The sequence below is a fragment of the Tenrec ecaudatus genome, chromosome 2 (genome assembly GCF_050624435.1).
Source record: "Tenrec ecaudatus isolate mTenEca1 chromosome 2, mTenEca1.hap1, whole genome shotgun sequence".
In the NCBI taxonomy this organism is placed as follows: Eukaryota; Metazoa; Chordata; class Mammalia; order Afrosoricida; family Tenrecidae; genus Tenrec; species Tenrec ecaudatus.
In genome coordinates this window covers 35,858,838-35,879,616 of record NC_134531.1, presented here as the reverse complement: position 1 = coordinate 35,879,616, position 20,779 = coordinate 35,858,838, and the positions used below count along the sequence as shown (strand labels likewise).

Below are 20,779 nucleotides of genomic sequence, written 5' to 3'. Positions count from 1 at the left end.
ACACCACATTATTTGAGGCCAGTAAGTTTGGTCTTTTTTATGATTTTGAGTTTTATTCCACATTTTTCTCCAACTCTATCCAGGACCTCCTACATGTGATCCTTTCCAAGCTGTTGGCAGTGGGAGCCAGGTACCATCTAATCCTCTGGTCTCAGTGTGTGGAAGCTGGGGTTCCCGTGGTCCATTCGGCCTTTGGACTAATTGTTTTCTTGTGTCTTTGATTTTCGTCACTCCTCTTTGCCCTGAACAAGGAGAGACCAGTAGTTGCTTCTTAGGTGGCTACTCCCAAACTTTTAAAGACTTCAGTTGCTACTTTTCAAAATAGAATGTTGAACATTGTTTTTGTGGGCTGTGTCCCTGAGACTCTGGTCCTGAGCCTTAAATGGTCAGTATCTCATAAACAATTTCTCACTCTGTGAATAGGCACTGTAGTTAGCTAGGCTTCACTTTTAAAAATAGAATATAGAACATTGTTTTTGTGGGCTGTGTCCCTGAGACTCTGGTCCTGAGCCTTAATTGGTCAGTGGCTCATAAACAATTTCTCACTCTGTGAATAAGCACTGTAGTTAGCTGGGCTTTGATTTTATTAATTGGTTACAATTAGTTGACTTTTAAATAATTTGTGACAATTTGAAAATAAAGTGTATATTTATAAAGTTGTACTGTTAACCACGGCTAATTGTTGGTTAAAAACCTTTTAGGTGAAGAACATTTTCTGTTAGGATCATATGAAAAATCTGTTCTGCTGTGGAAGAAAGCTCTACAAGAAACTCTAGAGAAAGGTAGGGCTGTGTTTAAAAAATACTTGACATAATATTGGTAGGAACATAGTTTAGTTTGGTACAGAGCCTAAATGTAATTTCAGTTTTCAGCATACTCATGATTTGCTTTTTAATGGTTTATTGGCATATACTTAACCTATCTATTCATGAATTCTTTCTTTAAAAAAAAATCATTTTATTGGGGGCTCTTACAGCTCTTATAACATTCCATACATAAATTATATCAAGCGTATTTGTACATATGGTGCCATCATCATTCCAAAACATTTTCTACTGGAACCATTGGTATAAGCTCCTCTCTTTTACCCTCCCTCTCCCACTCTCCCAACCTTGTGAATCCTTGATCAATTGTGATATACTGTTATTATTATTTTGTATCTTACACTGTCTGTTGTCTCTCTTCACCCACATATTCAAGATTTCTTAATGCCCAGATGGAATTAATATTGCTGACATCCTAAGTGTCAGAAATAAATATTTATAGTTATTTATAATCTCCGAATTTGTTCTACCAACAGTTGTGGCAGTTGTTTATAGTGAAGCCTCCTCTGTTCCTTTTGGTTAGGGATGACATCTGTGCTTAATGGTTGATTGGGGGAAATGAGGATATTAAGATAATTAAAAAATGTTTCTGATTTGCACCCACATTCTTAAAGACCTAAAAAAGCATGAGGCCTAGGCTTTCTACCTTTAAGAATGTCTGATCAGAGCACATAGGAGCAAAAGAAGCTGGAGGAAAAACAAGTAGAGCACATCCTGGCCCACCAAGTCCTGAGGATGACAGTCCTGCTCTGAGCAGCCAATGCACAGAGAGGACCATAGGGCTGGCCCCACAACGAGACACGTCCATTACTGACCCACTACAGGGGACAACACTGGAGACGCAGTGCCGGAATTGGGCCAGATTTGACCCCACGACATTGAGGCGAAACACGAAGGGCGTGTAACAGAACAGCAAGGGGAACAGAGCAGTGAAGTCCCGGGGGAATACCACAAATAGTTTGTGGGGCCAGGACATGGGGCCCCATCAAACTTGACCGATAAACATTTGTAAAGGTCAACAGGCCTTGATATATTTATAGGCTTTGCTTTTTTTTTTGTCATTGATTTTTTTGTTGTTTTTGTTATTTTGTTTTCTTTTGTTGCTTTGTGTTGCTCTGTCTTGTTTTTGTGCATCTTATCTCTGCAGGTCTTATCTAGATAACATAGGTGGGATAAGGAATCTGTAGGAGAAAACAATGGACTAAAGGTTCCAGGGGGATATAGGAGAGGGGGAGGCAGGGAAATGAACTGGGTGTTAACAAACCCAGGAAGAAGGGAACAAGTGATCCAAAATCTATGGTAAGGAGTGTGTAGGAGACCTGGTAGGGCTTGATCAAGGACAATGGAACTGAGAGGAATTAGTGAAACCCAAATGAAGGCTGAACTTTGATAGTGGGATAAGAGGAAAGTAAAAGGAAATAGAGGAAAGAACTAGGAGGCAAAGGGCATTTATAGAGGTCTAAATACAGGCTTGTACATATGTAGATATAGTTCTATATTTCAATGGAATACATCTATGTATAGGTTTAGTATTAAGATAGCAGGTGGACATTGGGCCTCTACCAAGTACTCTGTGAACACAAGAACACGTCGTTCTATTCACCTGGAATTCCATGATGCTCACCTTCCCAACATGATTACTCAAGACAAAGAGGGTGCATAAGCAAATGTGGTGAAGAAAACTGATGGTGCTGGGCTATCAAAAGATACAGCGTCTGGGGTCTTAAAGGCTTGAAGATAAACAAGCGGCCATGTAGCTCAGAAGCAACAAAGCACACATGGAAGAAGCACACCAGCCTGTGTGATCATGAAGTGTCGGATCAGGTATCACATATCAAAGACCCAGAACAAAAAATCATATTGTGAATGAGGGGGAGTGCACAGTAGAGACCCAAAGCCCATCCTTAGACAACTGGACATCCCTTAGAGAAGGATTCAGGGGAGCAGAAGAGCCAGTCAGGGTGCAGTATAGCAATGATGAAACATACAACTTTCCTCTAGTTCTTGAATGCTTCCTCTCCCTCCACCCCCACCGTCCTCACTATCATGACCCCAATTCTACCTTAAAATTCGGCTAGAAAAAAACAAAACAAAACAAAAATCCAGCTAGACCAGAGCATGTACACAGGTGCAGGTAAGAACTAGAAACACAGGGAATCTAGCCAGACATACCAGGAGGGTAAAGGGGAAGAAGGTGGCGGGATAGAGGGGAAACTGATCACAATGATCTACTTATAACCCCTTCCCAGGGGGATGTACAACAAAACAGTGAAAAAATTGTAAATTATCAAGGGTTCATGAGAGAGAAGGGGGAAAAATGAGAAGCTGATACCAAGGGCTCAAGTAGGAAGAAAATGTTTTGAAAATGATGGCAACAGATGTACAAATGTGCTTGACACAGTGGATGTATGTATGGATTGTGATAAGAGTTGTACGAGCGTCCAATAAAATGATTAAAAAAATTTTCTGTGAGTTAAATACTTGCAGTTGAATTAAATATGGGCTTCATGGAGTTTTTGGTGAAGACGTGTGACTTTGAAAAATTGTAGATAGCGTTTATGGTAAGTCTTAGATTGGGCCCGAGATATGGTGCAGGATCTAAGAAGGGACCTTGGAGGTAGCCTAGACTGCCACAGCTGTTTGACCAGTGTTTATTGAGTACCTGTTGTTTGTCCAGCCCTTTACCAGACAGGTTAGCTATCATAAAGCAACGGTACTTCAAGTTTCCTGTAATCTGGAGGAGAGAGATTGCACAAACAATGAGCATGTTTCTCATTATGTTGTATGATTAGGATTCAAGGGAGCACAGAGGAAACTTCACACAATCTGAGATGGAATATAGGTATCAGGCTGGGGAAAGCTACCTGGAAGTGTTGGCCTTTAAAGCTGAATAGAAATTGGCCATTTAAAGTATGAAAATGGTTTCAACAGAGTAAGTGGCATTCCAAAGACCAAGAAGCATAAGAAACCACAGCAGTTTGGTAGACTGCAAGGAATTTAGTAGAAGTGGATTATGTATGTGTGCAATGTTGGGGATAGGTGTGTAATATTTAGAATCGTATTGGGAGAGTTAAGCTTGCACAATTAGAGAATAGAACATTAATGGACATCTTTTATACAGTGTGGAGGACTTAGTGTTTTTTCCTGAAAGTAGTGAGATTAGTTGGTACTTTATATAGAAAAGGTGTCTGGTCAAATACAGGTCCTTTGGAAAGAGCACTCTGGTAAAGTCGCAGGGTCATTTGCAAGCATGGAGGTATGGGGATGTCAGCTTTACCTATAAACCAGGAGAGAGTTCAGTGAGGAGCCCTGAAACAAAGTAATGTCACGGGTAGTGGAAAGCAGATAGCACGTTTGGCATGTTTTATAGATTTGATCAATTAGACTTGTAAATGGGTAGAAATGGAAAAAAAAACAACAACAACTGAAGAGCATCTCAGATTTAATGATTATCCAGCTAGAAGAAGAGTGGCATTCAATGAGTTAGAAGTTGTGGAGGAAGAAACGTTTTTATTTATTTATCATTTTATTGGGAACTCTTACTGAAACATTTTTATAATGTGTTTAATTTCATTTCCAACTATTTCCATTAGGAATGAGTTCTAGGAGCTCTGGTGTCATAGTGGTTATGCATTGAGCTACTAATTTTAAGGTTGGCAGTTCGAAACCACTATTCCAAGAGAGAGAGATGAGGCTTTCTACTCCCATAAAGAATTACAGACCTAGAAACACACAGGGGAAATTCTACTCTATATTCTACTCACAACTGCTATGAGTTGGAATCAATTTGATGGAAATGAGTTCGTTTTTTGTTTTTTTGTTTGTATCTAGTAATGGATTGAAGTTGATAGTGACTGTAATAAGAAAAAAGTTTATTTCTCCTTTTTGTGAAAGGCAGTCAGAGACTCATAGTCTAGGGCTGATTTGGTGTTTCCATGGTGTCCTGAAAGAACCCTGGGTTTTTAAATCTCTTTCTGTTCTGTCATCTTTAATGCATTGCTTCCCATCTTCAAACCATCGTGCAGGCAAAGATAGCTATTGGAGCTCTGTCTCTCCTATCCGTTTGTTCGGCTGCATCAACAGGGAGCAGGGAAGGACCAAGGATGCCACCCTGGCTGCGTTGCCTCTCTGTAGGCAGATTTTCCGGAAGTTCTACTTGGTGGAATGTAGCCACATTTTCACATGGCCACATCAGGCTGTAAATTGTGATAATTTTTGCATTGTAGCCCGCAACAAAATTGGAGTTCTCTCGCCCTTGGAAGAATGGATGGATAGGCAGCCCGCAGTCCCTGTCCTAAATATGCTGCAAGTATTAGAACCCAGCTGCTGAGACTTCCTGTCTGACTGGATAGTTGTCCTCCTTCTGGAAGGCTCTTTGAGTCTCTGATATATGATGTGTCCATAGGAACTCCGTAGCTTAGTTCATATTGTGCTGTGTATACTTGAGGTAGAAGTTGTTAGTGGGCTATAGTGCGGAATGCTGTACAGATTTGCAACTTGCTTATCAAATCTCATTCATTGTAGGGCTTGATGAAAGAAAATTGTTCAGAATTTTACAATAAGAAAGAGCACAGTTTGCTAACCTGTTGTCAAAGGTCTTATTTTAGGTTTAAAACATGTACATATCACTGTATTGACATACAACTTGATGCATTCCACCAATTGAACACATTTAATTAGCACCAAATGTGTAAACATTACTTTGCTAACCTGTTTTTTTTTTCTTTTTTTGGTTTTACTAACCTGTTTTTAATGTAAGTTTAATTCTTTCCTGTTGAAGGAGGAAAAAGGACTTACTTTCTTCAAATCCGCTATTATCTTTCTCTCCTGTACTGCCATCTATATACCTATAATTTGAACGATGCTCAAGGATTGTGTGATCATCTAGTAAGAGAAATACTGAAATGGTCCCACCTACCTGTACAACAAAATGAAGAGTGTTCAGGTATGTCATCTTAACATCACCCTTACCTAATTTTGTTAATTTGTGTTTTTTAGGGTTAGGCATATAATTTCCCCATATATGAAATTGGTTCATTTGCCTCTTTGGTGGGTGACTTGGCTACATTATGTTGCATTTGGTACTGTCACCTTTTAGTAGCAAGGACCCCGTAGTCTTTATTGTTTGAATTTCAGACTTAGCCTTAATTGTCTGCTGAACAGATATGATTATTTTCTCATAGCTTTATTTGTTAGAATATCCAGTACTCAAGTATTTCACCTTAACATATTTATATTTTTTAACTGTTGCTTCAAGTTATTAACTTGATAAAAATCACATTCTGGGGTGTTCTAAAGTTTTTTATATCTGTTCAAAAAACTGAAGAATATTGAATTTCTTCCTACTCCCTTTAAAGGTGTATTTAAATGAAGCAATAACCAGGGAGAAAGAAGCACAGACAGACACATTATATACATTATATCAGTTTTAAGGTGGTAGACCAGTAGACCCATGCCAATGAACATATCTGAAAGGTCTACTATGTTAAAATTTTAAAAATGGACTTCATGCCAAATTTATTCTTTGTGCTTTCCACTATATAGTTTTTTTTTGCTTTCTCTGATATGTATCTTTTCAAAATTATATCATTATGGAAGTAAGACATGTTCACTTTAGACCAAAAACATTAAAATGATAAAATAACTTTAATTTCTACCTCTTTTTTTTCTACCTCTTTTTGTATAGGACCTGTCTACATACACTGTGTGTGTGTGTGTGTATGTGTAATCAGCAGTTTTATAATCTTTTGAAATTGAAAGTAGAGTTTTGTCAATATTAATAGCTTTTTTAACAATCTATTAGCTATTTTCCCTATTAATACACCTTCTAGATTGTTGCTAAAGATTTACTATTTTAAATAACACTAATATGTATACATTTTATTGGCATTACTCATTTCTTTAGAACAAATGTATAGAAATTAGGTTATTAAATCAAAGAGGATCCACAATTTTGATGCCTGGTGTCAAATAGTCCTCTAGAATGTCAATATGTAACTGAGAAAAATGGCGTGGGGGCCAAGTCTGACCTTGTCCAGCTTCACAAGGTAGGGAAGAGGAGAACCACTGTCAGCATCAGCCCAAAGCTGATTCCCTAGGCAGAGTTTTTCTTCTTTGCCAATTCTGATCCCAACTGCCCCTCCCATAGCACTCAGCTGGGTCACTAATTCATTACAGAGGCCTCACAGACCATATTCACAGTTGTGGGCTTTATTAGGGAAGTCAACATGTTAACAATTCAGGATCAGAGATGCTTAAGACAGTTCTTCAGTGAGGTCAGTCTCTTCCCATCTGTGCCCAGAAGCAGGTTTCTTTCTCTGAGGTCCTTAGGATCTTAGCCACATGGCCCCTGCACAGGCAGTGTTTAAAAGGCTGTTTTAGCCTTGTTGCTAAGAGCTCGTAGGGCACACCACTACACTATTAAGTGGCAGCCTTTGAAGGCACTCAGCTCCAGCTCCTTGAGTCAGCAAACCTAGCTCCCAATTAAGTGCCTGGAGACAGCCCACTCTGGAAATGAGCCTCCTGCCTGAAGAAGCACTTCCTTAGCCCAGGAAGCACACTGCTTGTACTGTGCTCTAATGCTTGGTTCTGCTACTGCCAGTCCTCTGCTACTTCCTGGTGTCAGCTTCCTCCTGATAGATCAAGGGAGTGTCAGCGTTCAGAGGTCTCAGGGTCCAAATGGCAAGCTCTCTTCTTGGCTCTTTCTTCTTTTTTTGTTTTCTTATTTGATTGTGGCTCTTTTTGTCTTGATGGTAGATATGTCTCTCCTTCTGCTTCTGAGATGACTCATTTTCTACCCAGCAGGATGGTAAACTTGACTCATCCTCATGTTAGAGTTCCAAGAACTTTCAATCCCTATTAACAAATACTCACCAAGGAGCCATCATCCTGTCAGTATTTTTCCCTACCTTGTACCCAGACCTAGCAGAATAGCAGTTCAAAACCACCAGCAGCCCCTTGGGAACAAAACTGGACTTTCTTCTCCCATAAACAGAGTCTTGGAAGCCCACAGGGGGTTGTTATAAGTCAGGATCGACTTGATGACATACACACACACACAGAGACAGAGAGAGAGAGAGAGAGAGACTGAGCAGTCATTTAGTGGGAGTTAAAATGACTGACTGAAAAGGTAATAGTAGCATTCACTATACCACAATTACTTCCCCTTCTAAAGAGTAATGAATTTGTTTAACAATTGTTTAAAGTATAATGGGCACACTCCTCTATGTCCACACAAATTTTTAAAAAATAATTCTTTACCAAGGGAGTATCTTTAGACTTCTGTTTGTAAACCCTTCTGAGCTGTGATAGAGCAAGCAGAGTAGGCTGTGGACTTCAGCATAGCTGTCAACATTGCTGTCTAAGAAATTTCAGTTGACCTCCATTCTATGTAAGTGCTTTCTCCCTACTCTCAGTAACAGACCATTAACTTAAAAAACAGAACACACAAACAACCAACTTGGTGACGCACAAAGAAGACACAGTATGGCAGTGAGTTTGGGTTGGTTTTTTTAGTTTGCATTGTTATTAAGAGTTTTTATTTCCCATATAGGGATGACTCTTGTCCTCTGTTCCTGCTAGGTCATGCATGTCAGAAGTTCTGATATAATCCTTTGCTCTCTCTAAGCCTTCTTCATGCTACTGCTTCCCAACAGAATCTTAGAGTGCTTTACCACTGATAGTCATGGGTGTGCGTTTCCCAGATCTAATGGAATAGAAATGGCACCATGAATTATACTCCTGGTGTTTCTCAGGTTCTTTGCAGTTGAACGTCCTCCTCCCCTCACCACTTGTTTGTGAGGGAGAAAGAATGAGAAATTACTATGCAGTGAAATGCAGATACTTACAAGGCTACCATGGCTAGATTGCTCTATATAGATGCCTCTATATGTTGAAATTAAATTGAACAATTACTAAGTATGTATTTATCATTATTTTTGTTGGGGTCTTACTGTCTTCAGGATGTATAGATACCAAGTATAAGTGGTTTGCATATGCCATGGATGTTGATCTTATAAAAATATTGTCATACTGGCTTTTTTCTATAATGTTGTGAGCTTAAATATTACTACTTTTTGATAGTTCACCCTGAGTGACCATTGGGCATTTGATTTCCACCCTTAGGTCCCAAGAAGTCTCCCCGTGAGTTTGGAATGGCAGACCGTGTCCACCCTGAGGCAGCAGTGAGGGTGATTCAGTCCATGGCGCGGTTCATGGCCGCCTATTTCACCAATCAGCTGCTTTGCATTCTTCCACCTCACAATGTGAATGTTCTTCCCCCACTTCATGTTAAAACAGGTGACAGAGTCAACAAATACATCTTTCACTTTGGGTTTTGCGTACAACATTTAAAATATTTAATCTTATACCCAGTGTTTTATAGTCCTGTGTAATGTACTCTGTTTAACTTTTTAAAATGCTGCTGTTTGTTTCAGGAAGCATTAACCAGTCACATTTCTTCAGTGTTTAAAAAATGGTTCCTAGAGTATGTTATGTATTATTTTGAGGAGGCATGTTTTATGTCTGGGAGCCCTTGTGACATAGAGGTTGCCCAATTGGCTGCTAACTGAAAAGTCAGCAGTTTTAAACTACCAGCCCCACTGAGGTAGAAAGATGAAACCATACACTCTTGTAAAGAGTTATAGTTTCAGAAATCCACAGGGGCAATTCCACCCTGTCCTATAGGGTCATTATGAATCAGAATTGAGAGAGTTTAAGAGATTTCATATGTGTCATATTGTAGCTTGGGTATAAAATATTAAATAGTTCTTTGAAGAGATAATATAATTTAAGGAGATAGTCCATTAACTCTAAATCATGAGTTCTGATATATAAATGTAATATTCATTTTCTTTCATTGACTCTTAGAGCAGTCCCTTCGATTGATTCCTCTACAACATTCTAAGGTGGCCAGTGTTGTGAGAGACCAGAATCTCTCTAATACGTGGACAGTTGAATATGCACTGGAATTATTATTTATTGGTGGCCTGGTTCCAGAAGCAGTGTGGTTGGCCCATAAACTTGGAGACTGGAAGACATCTGTTTCTATTGGTGTGGCTTTCCAACTGTTCTGTAAGCATGATAGCAATTTCACAAGGTATGTATTTTTAGGGAAACCTAAGTTATAGTGTGACAGTTACTGAAGTATCGTTTATGTTTCTTATTGCTGGTGTTTATATGTCATATGGAATCTTCATTCCACAGGGCCCAAATGAATTTTCTTTTTTTTTTAAAACATTTTATTAGGGACTCATACAACTCTTATCACAATCCATACATAAATCAACTGTATAAAGCACATCTGTACATTCTTTGCCCTCATTTTGAAAGCATTTGCTCTCCACTTAGGCCCTTTGCATCAAGTCCTCTTTTTCCCCTCCCTCCCCGCTCCTCCCCAAATGAATTTTCTTTGATGATGAAAATATTCAATATGAGTTCTGTATTTCCCAGTGTTTTGCACACTTGCCTCAACCAGGTAGTGGCTACTGTGTAGAACAACTCAGTAGCTTACTTTTCATTTTAAAATATGTATAGCTGTTTTGGGTTCATCTGAACTTAAAACAGAGCTGTATTTTACTCCTCTGAATACTTTGGCAAGGCACCATATTTAAATATATACCCTTTTCAATTAATATATTATTTATTGAATAATTGTCATGCACAAAGCCTTTTACCAGATATTTTAGTGGTTATAAACTTAAATGGCACATAGTTTCTATGCTTATAGCTCATATAACTTAATAGAGAAAATAGAACAAAACAATTTATTATGGTAAGAAAAGTTGCTATTAATATAATCGCAAGTGCAAAATGACTGAGTGGGGAAAGAGTAAGATTTCTTTTTGGTTTTTCTAACTCCAAGTTTTTGTACATTTCATTATAATATTTTGTCTTCTCAAGCTGCCCTTTAACATTTCCTTTTTTAGAAATATTTAATTAATTTATATTATTTTATTGGGGGCTCATATATCACTTATCACAATCCATCCATCCATCCATTGTGTCAAGTACATTTGTACATATGTTGCCATCATCATTTTCAAAACAGTTTCTTATTACTTTTTAGCTCATTTTTTACCCTCCCTCCCCCATGAACCCTTGGTAATTTTTAAATTATTATTTCATGTCTTACATTGACCGATGTTTCCCTTCACCCACTTTTCTGTTGTCCGTCCCCCTGGGAGGGGGTTATAGGTTGATCATTGTGATCGGTTTCCCCCTTTCTCCCCTCATCTTTCCTTACCTTCTGTTATTGCTGCTCTGATTATTGGTCCTGAAGGGTTTATCTGTCTTGGATTCCTTGTGTTTCCAAATCTTTTTTTTTTCCTTCTTTGTTTCACTTGACTTAATTTATTTGTGATTTAAAGTCTCGTCTCTTTCTGATTTCATGATGTTAGGCAAGGAGCATTCTATCCTAGCACATACCCACATGTTAGTTATTAGAAAGCATTCTCCAAGTATTTTCTGGAGGACTAAGATTCTTCTTCAGTATCACAATTGTAAGAGCAGTATCAGAAAGTACTTTATCAAATTCAAATTCTACCCTATTTTACAATTGCCAAACAATCATTTGTATTCCTTAGAAATCTTTATAATACTTATCCCAAGGTATGTGAGGTAATGTTTCCAGCTCTTAACTGTACAGTGTATATACCCTGATCTAGCCGGATTTATAAGGTAGAATTGGGGTCTTGATAGTGGTGGGGAGTAAGCATTCAAGAACTAGAGGAAAGATGTGCTTCATCAGTGCTACACTGCACCCTGACTGGCTCGTCTCTTCCCTGGGACCTCTCTGTAAGGGGACATCCAGTTGTCTACAGATGGGCCTTGGGTCTTCAGTCTGCCCTCCCCCCGTTCATATTGATAAGATTTTTGTTCTGTGTTTTTGATGCCTGATACCTGATCCCATCAACACCTAGTGATCACACAGGCTGGTGTGGTTCTTCCATGTGGACTTTGCTGCTTCTCAGCTAGATGGCCACTTGTTCATTTTCCTTTGAAAATTTCTGTGTAGCTCGTTTCCTTCATCATTTCTTCCTCAATGTTTTAGCTATTCTACATTTCAGAACAAATTTCAAAGTCTCTTCTGACAACCACTTTGATAATTTCTCACTTTTGTCTCTTTAATGACTTTTTACTTTCTTCATGTGTAATGTTCTTGATGTCTTCTCCAGCTCGTCAGGTCTTCTGTCATTAGTGTTCAGTGAGGTAATTCTGTTCTGGAGTTGCTTTCAAAATTCAGGTGGGATATAGTCAAGGCTATATTTTGGCTTTCCTGGGCTTGTTTTAATTTTCTTGAACATACAGTTGAGCACTATATAGGACAACAGTGGGCAATAAGAATGAGAAGGTATATTAGAACTATAATTATGGAGGTTCTCGCAAACTTCATTGCATTATTCTTTTTTAATAGTTTGTTGAGATAGAATTGACATCATGCATTTCAGTAGCTCAGTCACATTCAGAAGGGCTGTGCAGTCATCACCACAATCGACTTCGGGACATTTTCTTCTTTCCTGACCCATTGCTGTTGACTCCCCAATCTCCCCGTCTGTGCCCCACGTTAATTATTAATCTCCTGTTGCTTCCCCATCCTGACATCCCTATACAGAAAAACATACAAAACAAAGAGAAAAACAAAAGGGGACCTAGCAACAATGATCAAATAAAACAGAAAAACCTCAATCAAAAATCATAAAATAATAATAAAAAAAATAGATTCAAAATAGCTCAAAGGGAGATCTACTGACATGATGTTACATTCCAGCCTAACTACAGCTGCTAAATTCTCCTTTACAATGCTCTTTGCTATTAAGGCTACTCCCATTCCTAGACTATGGTCATGGGAATTCACTGGGGACTAAAGCCATTGGGACACTGCAAATGGATTCTGGGCTTCCGCTATCATCCTTAGCATTCCACAGACTGGGTATTTAGAATTCAGGCTCTGGTACAATTCCCTCTTCTGGGTTTAGATTTTATTATTTGCAATCTTTAGATCACACAGGCTGATGTGCTTCTCCTGTGTTGACGTCTCTGATACCTCACTTAGATAGCTGCATGTTTTGAGACAAGTCTTTATTGACCCAAGACATTAAGGGGCAAATACACTGGTATTATGTTCCTAACTGGACACTTTTGACCTAGTTTCTATCCTTTCCCTGGTGACCCAAGCAATGTGTTCTAGGTAACTGGAACATAAGACTCTTCCTTTTGAGGTGGACAACATCCTTCATAGACCACACCAGAAGGATCTGAATTTGGAAATCTCACTAAGTGAATTGGACTTTAACTTAAAGCAGTGGTTCTCTACCTTCCTAATGCCGCAACCCTTTCATACAGCTCCTCATGTTGTGGTGACCCCCCAAACACAAAATTATTTTCGTTGCTACTTCATAACTGTAATTTTGCTACTGTTATGAATTGAGCGACCCCTGTGAAAGGGTCGTTTGACCCCCAAAGGGGTTGTGACCCACAGATTGAGAACAACTGCCTTAAAATCACTTATAACAGATCTAAGGAACTGAAACACTCTCTTGAACTTAAAACTGAAATGCTCTAGTGGGGGCAGAAGCAGGTGATCACTATCCCGAGGTTAGGGCATTGGTGGTCATTAGATTTTGATTGGGTTTAGACCTTAACTGTGAAGGGTGCCTAGTTAATGGCAACTCAGGACCAACATGTAATTGCTGTTTGCACGCTGTTTTTTTAATTGTGTGTCTGTGTGTGTGGCAGGTGTTAGCTTACCAGGCATTGTTCTGTCTTTGTAAATGGGTGTTACTGAAAATATTTCTATTTATCCAATCCTCATGCTTTGTGTAACTAGTGCCTAGTCATTTAAGTTTCAAGGTGTACAACTTAACTATTCATGCATTGTAGTTTAAAAAGATGTCCTACACATGTATAAATTTCTTTTCTGAACAATAAAGTTTATACCATTGGCCAAAATAATGAAACTATCAATGAAATTAACTTATGCCCCATGGGGATGATTTATGATACACTCCAAGAAAATGATAATGATGTCTTTAAAGTGAACCAGGGACATATATGAACCATAAATATGTGAATGGATTTTAAGCTCCCACTTGATCATATCCTTAATATAAGAACAGTTAGTTCTTATAGCATAGCCCTGCTTGGCATTCACTCTCATTGGGAAATCACTGAATTTAGGAGTGCTATAGCAAAGTGTAGTGAAGAAATCAGATGATGCCCAGATATTAGAAAAAGAGTTTTTCATGGTAAAGTAATAGTTTATAAATTATCAAGGGTTCATGGGGGAGAGGGGAGCGAGGAAGGAAGGGAAAAAATGAGCTGATACCAAGGGCTTAAGCAGAAAGCAGATGTTTTGAGAATGATGAGGGAAACAAATGTACAAAAAAGTGCTTGACACATGGATGTTTGTGTAGATGGTGATAAGAATTGTACAAGCCCCTAATAAAATGATTTAATTATTTAAAAAAAAGGTTTTCCTTTAAATATAGGATGAATGAATGTAACAAATTCCATTGCTACTTAAAACTTCATGTTTAATTCTTACACTTGATCTTAGTAAAAAGGCCAAGTGGCCATCATGTTTAGTTCTTGATATGCATATATTTATTAAAATGTGAATTCATTTCCCTTAATTTGATATGATTTTAGGTCCAAGAAAAAAGGTTTGAATCTACCAGTAAATTTGACTCCAGCACAGATTTTCCAAGAAAAGCTTCAATGTTTTTTAGGTCAACCTGACTCTTTGGGAGTAAAAAATGAAATGGGCTCAAAATACAAACAATTTACAGGTATGTTTCCTATGTATAGTGTGATGTATGCATCAGGTTAATATAAAGTATATGGCATTTTTAAAAGCTTATGTGTGTATATATGTGTGTGTGTATGTATGTATATGTTAACACTTTGAAATAGCTAATAAAAAGTAAAAACATACTTTTAAAAATACTAATTCCAACTGGTAACACAGGGAATCCAGGGCAGATGATCCCTTCAGGACCAATGGTATGAGTGGCGATACTGGGAGGGCAGAGGGAAGTTGAGTTGGAAAGGGGGAACCGATTACAAGGATCTACATGTGACCTCCTCCCTGGGGTACGAATAACAGAAGAGTAGGCGAAAGGAGACATCGGACAGATTAAGATATGACAAAATAATAATTTGTAAATTATCAAGAGTTCGTGATAGAGGGGGATGCGGAGAGGGAGGGGAAAATTGAGCTGATGCCAGGGGCTTAGGTGGAGAGTAAATGTTTTGAGAATGATGTACAAATGTGCTTTATAAATAAAGGTATGTTCTGAGTTGGAATCAGTATTTTTTAATCATTTTATTAGGGGCTCAAACAACTCTTATTACAATCCATACATACATCAATTGTGTAAAGCACATTTGTACATTCATTGCCCTCATCGTTCTCAAGTAGAAACAAGCCAAATGTTTATCTCCTCATTACTGGATAAACAAATTAAAATACATCTTTCTAAACCAAACAAAATCAAATCCAGCCTATTTCTGTTTGTCAGATTGGTATTTTTCATATTAACAAGTAAGCTCATTCTAACCAACTTTTTCAGATTTGAGCTCATAGCAACCCTCTGTAGGATAACCAAGACTGTAAATCTCTCCTACAGAGCAGCTGGTTGATTTGAACTCATCAAACTTAGGGTTAGCAGCCCAAAGCTTATCCCACAATGCCACCTGCACTCTCTAATGAAGGAATAATACATAATGATGAGGAGCAAACACCTGGTAGCATGCAGCAATATGGATCAATTCAGAGCCAGTGTTCTATAGAAAGAAGCCATGAGAGAAGCGTTTCTAATGACATTGTATAAGAAAGCCAGGGTATTTGACCAGGAAACAGATCAGCGGTTGTCTGGGGATAAAGGGTACAAGTGACTACAAGTGGGCATAGAGAAGTTTTAGGGATGATGGAGATTTTCTTCTAGGAGTGGATAGAGCTGTCAAACTTGGTGCAATGCAAACTTAAAAGGGAGGACTTGTGTGTAAACTCGACCTCATTACTGATAGACAATCAATATAAACCTCAGTAGATAAGTATTAGATCAAGCAATTTGAGAGCATTAGTGAATTGGATTTGAGCCAACTATACAAAATATGAAGAGTTGGAAAATTTGAAAAAGTTAAGCTTCATTAAGGAAGACAGGAAGTCTCACGGGAATTACAGTATATCCACATCAAATTCTGTGTGGTGACCATCTCTGGGGAGAAAGAATAGCATGTGATTGGTACACAGGGAAGCTCAGCTATATTACATTGGTGGTAATTGTTTAAATCTACATTCAATATAGGAAAATATTAGTATTTGAACAAAGCCGAGAAGTAAGTACATGAGTGTTTCCCTATTCTTACTTTACTGAATATGTAAAATATTTTATAGTAGGGAAAAACTCTAAATAAATCTTCTAACCTACCACCGTACATCTGCTTGCATCTTACCTTCTAGGACGTGTCCACACAAAACACGATGTGTGCATAGCCATAGCCATACGGCACTACCTTGTGTTTTTCTGTTTTATTAGCTCTGCATTGTAATTTGTCTTGATGGATGTTTGTTATTATAAAGTATTATCGTAGCCTCTTCCACTATTACCTTCACAAAACATTTTGAATTATTTTGGTCTCTTGACTTTTTCCCGTTCATATTTTTTCATCTTTTATTATTACTTTTTGACTGGACAAATGTTTTTATTCCTTGTTATTACAATATCTTGCATGGTTCTCAGGGGCAGAGATCTCAAGCTTTGATTGCCTGTAAACTTAAGGTAACAAAATACTTAATAAGTTTAATGCTTTTCATGCTCACAAGTGTGCCCCATTTTTATTAACTTTTTCAAATTTGAAATGTTATCCTACAAAATAGGATGTAAAGTAGAATATAATTTTCAACTGTTGTACCGAATTTTGTATTTGGTAGATCCCATTGAGGAGGAAGATGCAAATCATCTCTGTGGGTCAGTGCAAGAAGTCCTGAAAGCAGCAGTGATGGCTGACGCAGATCTTCTCTCAGACACATTTCAGCTTTTGATCAGCTCTGCCAAGGACTTCAGTAAGAAACTTTGGGGCTTAGTGCCAGCTGGCTTGTATCTTCCAGCTCCTCCATTATATTGCCCTCAGCCAGCTTGTCTTAGTGAAGTAAGTTTGGTGCATTGAACTTGAAAGTCATTTAAAATGAATGTTGTCCAATTTTAAAAATAATTAAGACTCTTCAAACTGATTAATAGTACACTTCTGTTTACTGTTGCGTAAGGAGTCCTGGTGGGGTAGTAGTTACTAGTTGGGCTGCTAACTGCAAGGTCAGCAGCTCAAAACCACCAGCTGCTCTACAGGAGAAAGAGGAGGCTGTATACTCCTGTAAAGAGTTACAGTTTCAAGAAACCAGAGAGGCAGTTTTCTCCTCTCCTATAGACTTGCTGTTAATCAGAATTGACCTGATGGCAGTCAGTTTGGTTTTCATATATACTGACACACAGTAACCCTAGAGGACAGAGTAGAACTGCCCCATGTTGGTAAGTAGTGTCCAGCTGGTTCTGACTCATAGCAACCCTGTGTACAAAAGAACAGAACACTGCCTAGTCCTGTGCCATCCTCACAACTATTCTTAGGTTGGAGCCCTTTGTTGCAGCCACTGCGTCGATCCGTTTTGTTGAGGGACTCTTCGTCTTTCTCGCTGCCCCTGTCTATCCCCATCATGATGTCTTTGTCCAGGGATCTAGAGGTTATACAAAAAGAACAAAGGAAAACTTCATGGTTTAAAATCAGAGAAGGTATATGTGAGGGTTGTATCCACTCACCACACTTACTCAGTCTACATGCTGAACATATACTCAGAGAAGCTGGATCATTTAAAGAAGAGTAAGGCACCAGGGTTGGAGGAAGGCTTATTAAGACCTACATCATGCAGAATGCTCCATAGGAGTTCCAAAGTAGTAAATTATTCTTACCTTTTTAAAATATTTTATTGGGGCTCGTTCAACTCTTATCACAATCCAGCCATCCATCCATTGTGTCAAGAACATTTGTACATTTGTTGCCATCATCAAGCTCAAAACATTTTCTTTATACTTGAGCCTTTGGTATCAGCTCATTTTTTTCCCCTCCTCGCCCCTTCCCTCACGAACCCTTGATAATTTATAAATTATTTTTGTCATGTCTAACACTGTGCAACATCTCCATTCACCCACTTTTCTGTTGTCCGTCCCTCAGGGAGGGGGTTATATGTAGATCCTTGTGATTGGTTCCCCCTTTCTACCCCTTACACTCCTGATATCGCTACTCTCATTATTAGTCCTGAGGGGTTCATCTGTTCTGGATTCCCTGTGTTTCTAGTTCCTATCTGTACCAGTGTACATCCTCTGGTCTAGCCAGATTTGTAAGGTAGAATTGGGGTCATGGTAGTGAGAGGGGGGCGAGGAAGCATTTAGGAACTAGAGGAAAGTTGTATGTTTCATTGTTGCTACACTGCACCCTAACTGGCTTGTCTCCTCCCTGTGATCCTTCTATAAGGAGATGTCCAGTTGCCTACAGGTGGGCTTTGGGTCCCCTCTCCACACTTCCCCCTCATTCACCATGAAATGACTTTTTTGTTCTTTGAGCCCTGATCCCATTGACACCTCGTGATCACACAGGCTGATGTGCTTCCTCCATGTGGTCTTTGTTGCTTCTGAGCTAGATGGCTGCTTGTTTATATTCAAACTTTTAAGACCCCGGACGCTATATCTTTTGATAGCTGGGCACCATCTGCTTTCTTCACCACATTTGCTTATGCACCCACTTTGTCTCCAGCGATTGTGTTGGGAAGGTGAGCATCATGGAATGCCAGTTTAATAGAACCAAGTGTTCTTGCATTGAGGGACTACTTGAGTGGAGGCCCAATGTCCACCTGCTACCTTATACTAAACCTATAAATATATGTACATAGGTCTATTTCCCCATCATCATATATCAATATATTTACTTATGTACATGCCTGTATTTAGACCTCTCTCAATGCCCTTTGCCTCCTAGCTCTTTCCTTTCTTTCCCTTGACTTTCCTCTTGTTCCACTGTCATGCTCAGCCTTCATTTGGGTTTCAGTAAATCCTCTCGGTTACCTAGCCCTTGATCACACCCTACCAGGTCTCCTACACCCTTTGTGCCACCGATTTTGGATCACTTGTACCCTTGGCCCTGGGTTTGTTAACACCACTTCCTTTCCCCTACCTCTCCCTCTTCCATTTCTCCTCTGGAACAATCTGTCCCTTTGTTGTTGTTTTCTCCAGACTGTTTATCCTGCATATCTTATCTAGATAGACCAGCAGAGATAATAATATGCACAAAAACAAGACAGAGCAAACAAAGCAACAAAAGAAAACAACAACAACAAACCAGTGACAAAAAAAAGAAAAGCCTATAAATAGTTCAAGATCTGTTTGTTGACCTTTAGGAGTATTTTCCGGTTGTGTCTGCTGGGGTGCCACACCCTGCTCCCAAAGTCTATTTTTGGTATTCCCTCTGGACTTCCTTGCTCTGCTCTCCTTGCTGTTCTGTTGCACACCCTTGGTATTTTGCCTTGGTGTGGTAGGGTCAGATTGGGCGCAATTCCCACACTGTGTCTCCAGTGTTGTCCCCTGTAGGCTATGGGTGAGTGAAGGATGTTTTGTCTCAAAGTAGAGCTGGCTATATGGTCCTCTCTGTGCATTGGCTGCTCTGAATGGGGATATGGTCCTCAAGGCTTGGTTGGCCAGGATGTTCCTCCACTCTCTCTTCCTTCCCCTTTAGTTGCTCCCGTGTTCACATTTTTGATGCAGTTTTTGTGGTAAATTTAGGTGCCTCGGGTGAAATTCGGGTCAGTTTATACTCAAGTATATATGGTAAATAAATAAATTTTATTAAGAGTTGTATAATCATCACCACAATCAATATTTGATCGTTTTTCCTCATTTTGTGTCAATTGCTATTAACTCCCCTTGACCTCGAACCATACCTGTACTAACCAATGATCTATTCATCTAGTTACTGCCTCTATAGATTTACCTGGCCTGGAGAATGCTGGCTAATGTAAGCACCTGATTGACAAGTTAATGAGGACGTTCCTGAAAGGTCAGGGTGTGAGATCAGCTTTCTCTAGATGATACGGACTAGATAGGAGAGAACGGAACCCTAGTGGCACCCTGAGTTAGGCATTGGGCTGCTAACCACAGGTCAATATTTCAAACCTACCCACTGTTCTTCAAGAGAAAGTTGAATCTGTCTGTTCCTGTAAAGATTTACAATCTCAGTGGAGCAACCTCCCCACAGAGGGGCAACAGGGAGGGGATGAGTCACCAGGGTGCAGTAAAGCATCGATGAAGCACACTGTATTCCTCTGGTTCCTTGAGGCTTCCTCACCCCCCACCCCCCCACTATCATGACCCCAGTGCCGCTTCTCAATTCACACTAGACCGGAACATGTACACAGGGATAGAAAGGGATGGAGCTCACTTCACACAGAATCCAGGAGTGGGAATAGTGATTCCGGAAGGGTCGAGGGAAGAGGGGGAGAAAAAGGGAGAAAGGGGGAATGGATCACAATGATTGGCACTCAACCATACACCCTCCTACAGGGGGAAGAACAACAGAAGCCATGGGGGAAGGGAGACGGCAGTCGGTGTGCGAGATGAAAGTAATAACAGCATATAACCTGTCAGGGGGTTATGAGGGTGGGTGGGTGGGGATAAAGAAGCTGATACCAAGGGCTCAATAGAATGTAAATATCTAGAAAAGAATGGGGGCAACATATGTACAAATGTGCCTGATTCAATTGATGTATGGATTGTAATAAGAGTTGTACGAGCCCCCAATAAAATGATTTAAAAAAACAACATTTTCAGTTTAGAAGCCCTGTCATTTGCCTAGGAATTTGAGTAGACTCAATGACAGTGGGTTTGTTTTTTGAATTTTATATAGGGGAGTAGCCG

At 39.3% G+C, this 20,779-nt stretch overlaps 1 protein-coding gene across 12 annotated transcripts in view; it reads left to right on the top strand.

Annotated features, from left to right (window-relative positions):
* Positions 1 to 20,779, top strand: part of CPLANE1 (ciliogenesis and planar polarity effector complex subunit 1) — a 125,838-nt gene that overhangs the window by 18,518 nt on the left and 86,541 nt on the right. For all 12 annotated transcript variants that reach the window (XR_012782824.1, XR_012782825.1, XM_075540942.1 and 9 more), the window contains 6 exons: positions 702 to 782; positions 5,605 to 5,769; positions 8,949 to 9,122; positions 9,693 to 9,921; positions 14,472 to 14,611; positions 16,759 to 16,976. Coding sequence is in view for 10 of the 12 variants with exons in the window: in XM_075540942.1 (XP_075397057.1) it covers positions 702 to 782; positions 5,605 to 5,769; positions 8,949 to 9,122; positions 9,693 to 9,921; positions 14,472 to 14,611; positions 16,759 to 16,976 (1,007 nt within the window). In the remaining 2 variants the exon portion in view is untranslated. The remainder of the gene's footprint in view (positions 1 to 701; positions 783 to 5,604; positions 5,770 to 8,948; positions 9,123 to 9,692; positions 9,922 to 14,471; positions 14,612 to 16,758; positions 16,977 to 20,779) is intronic.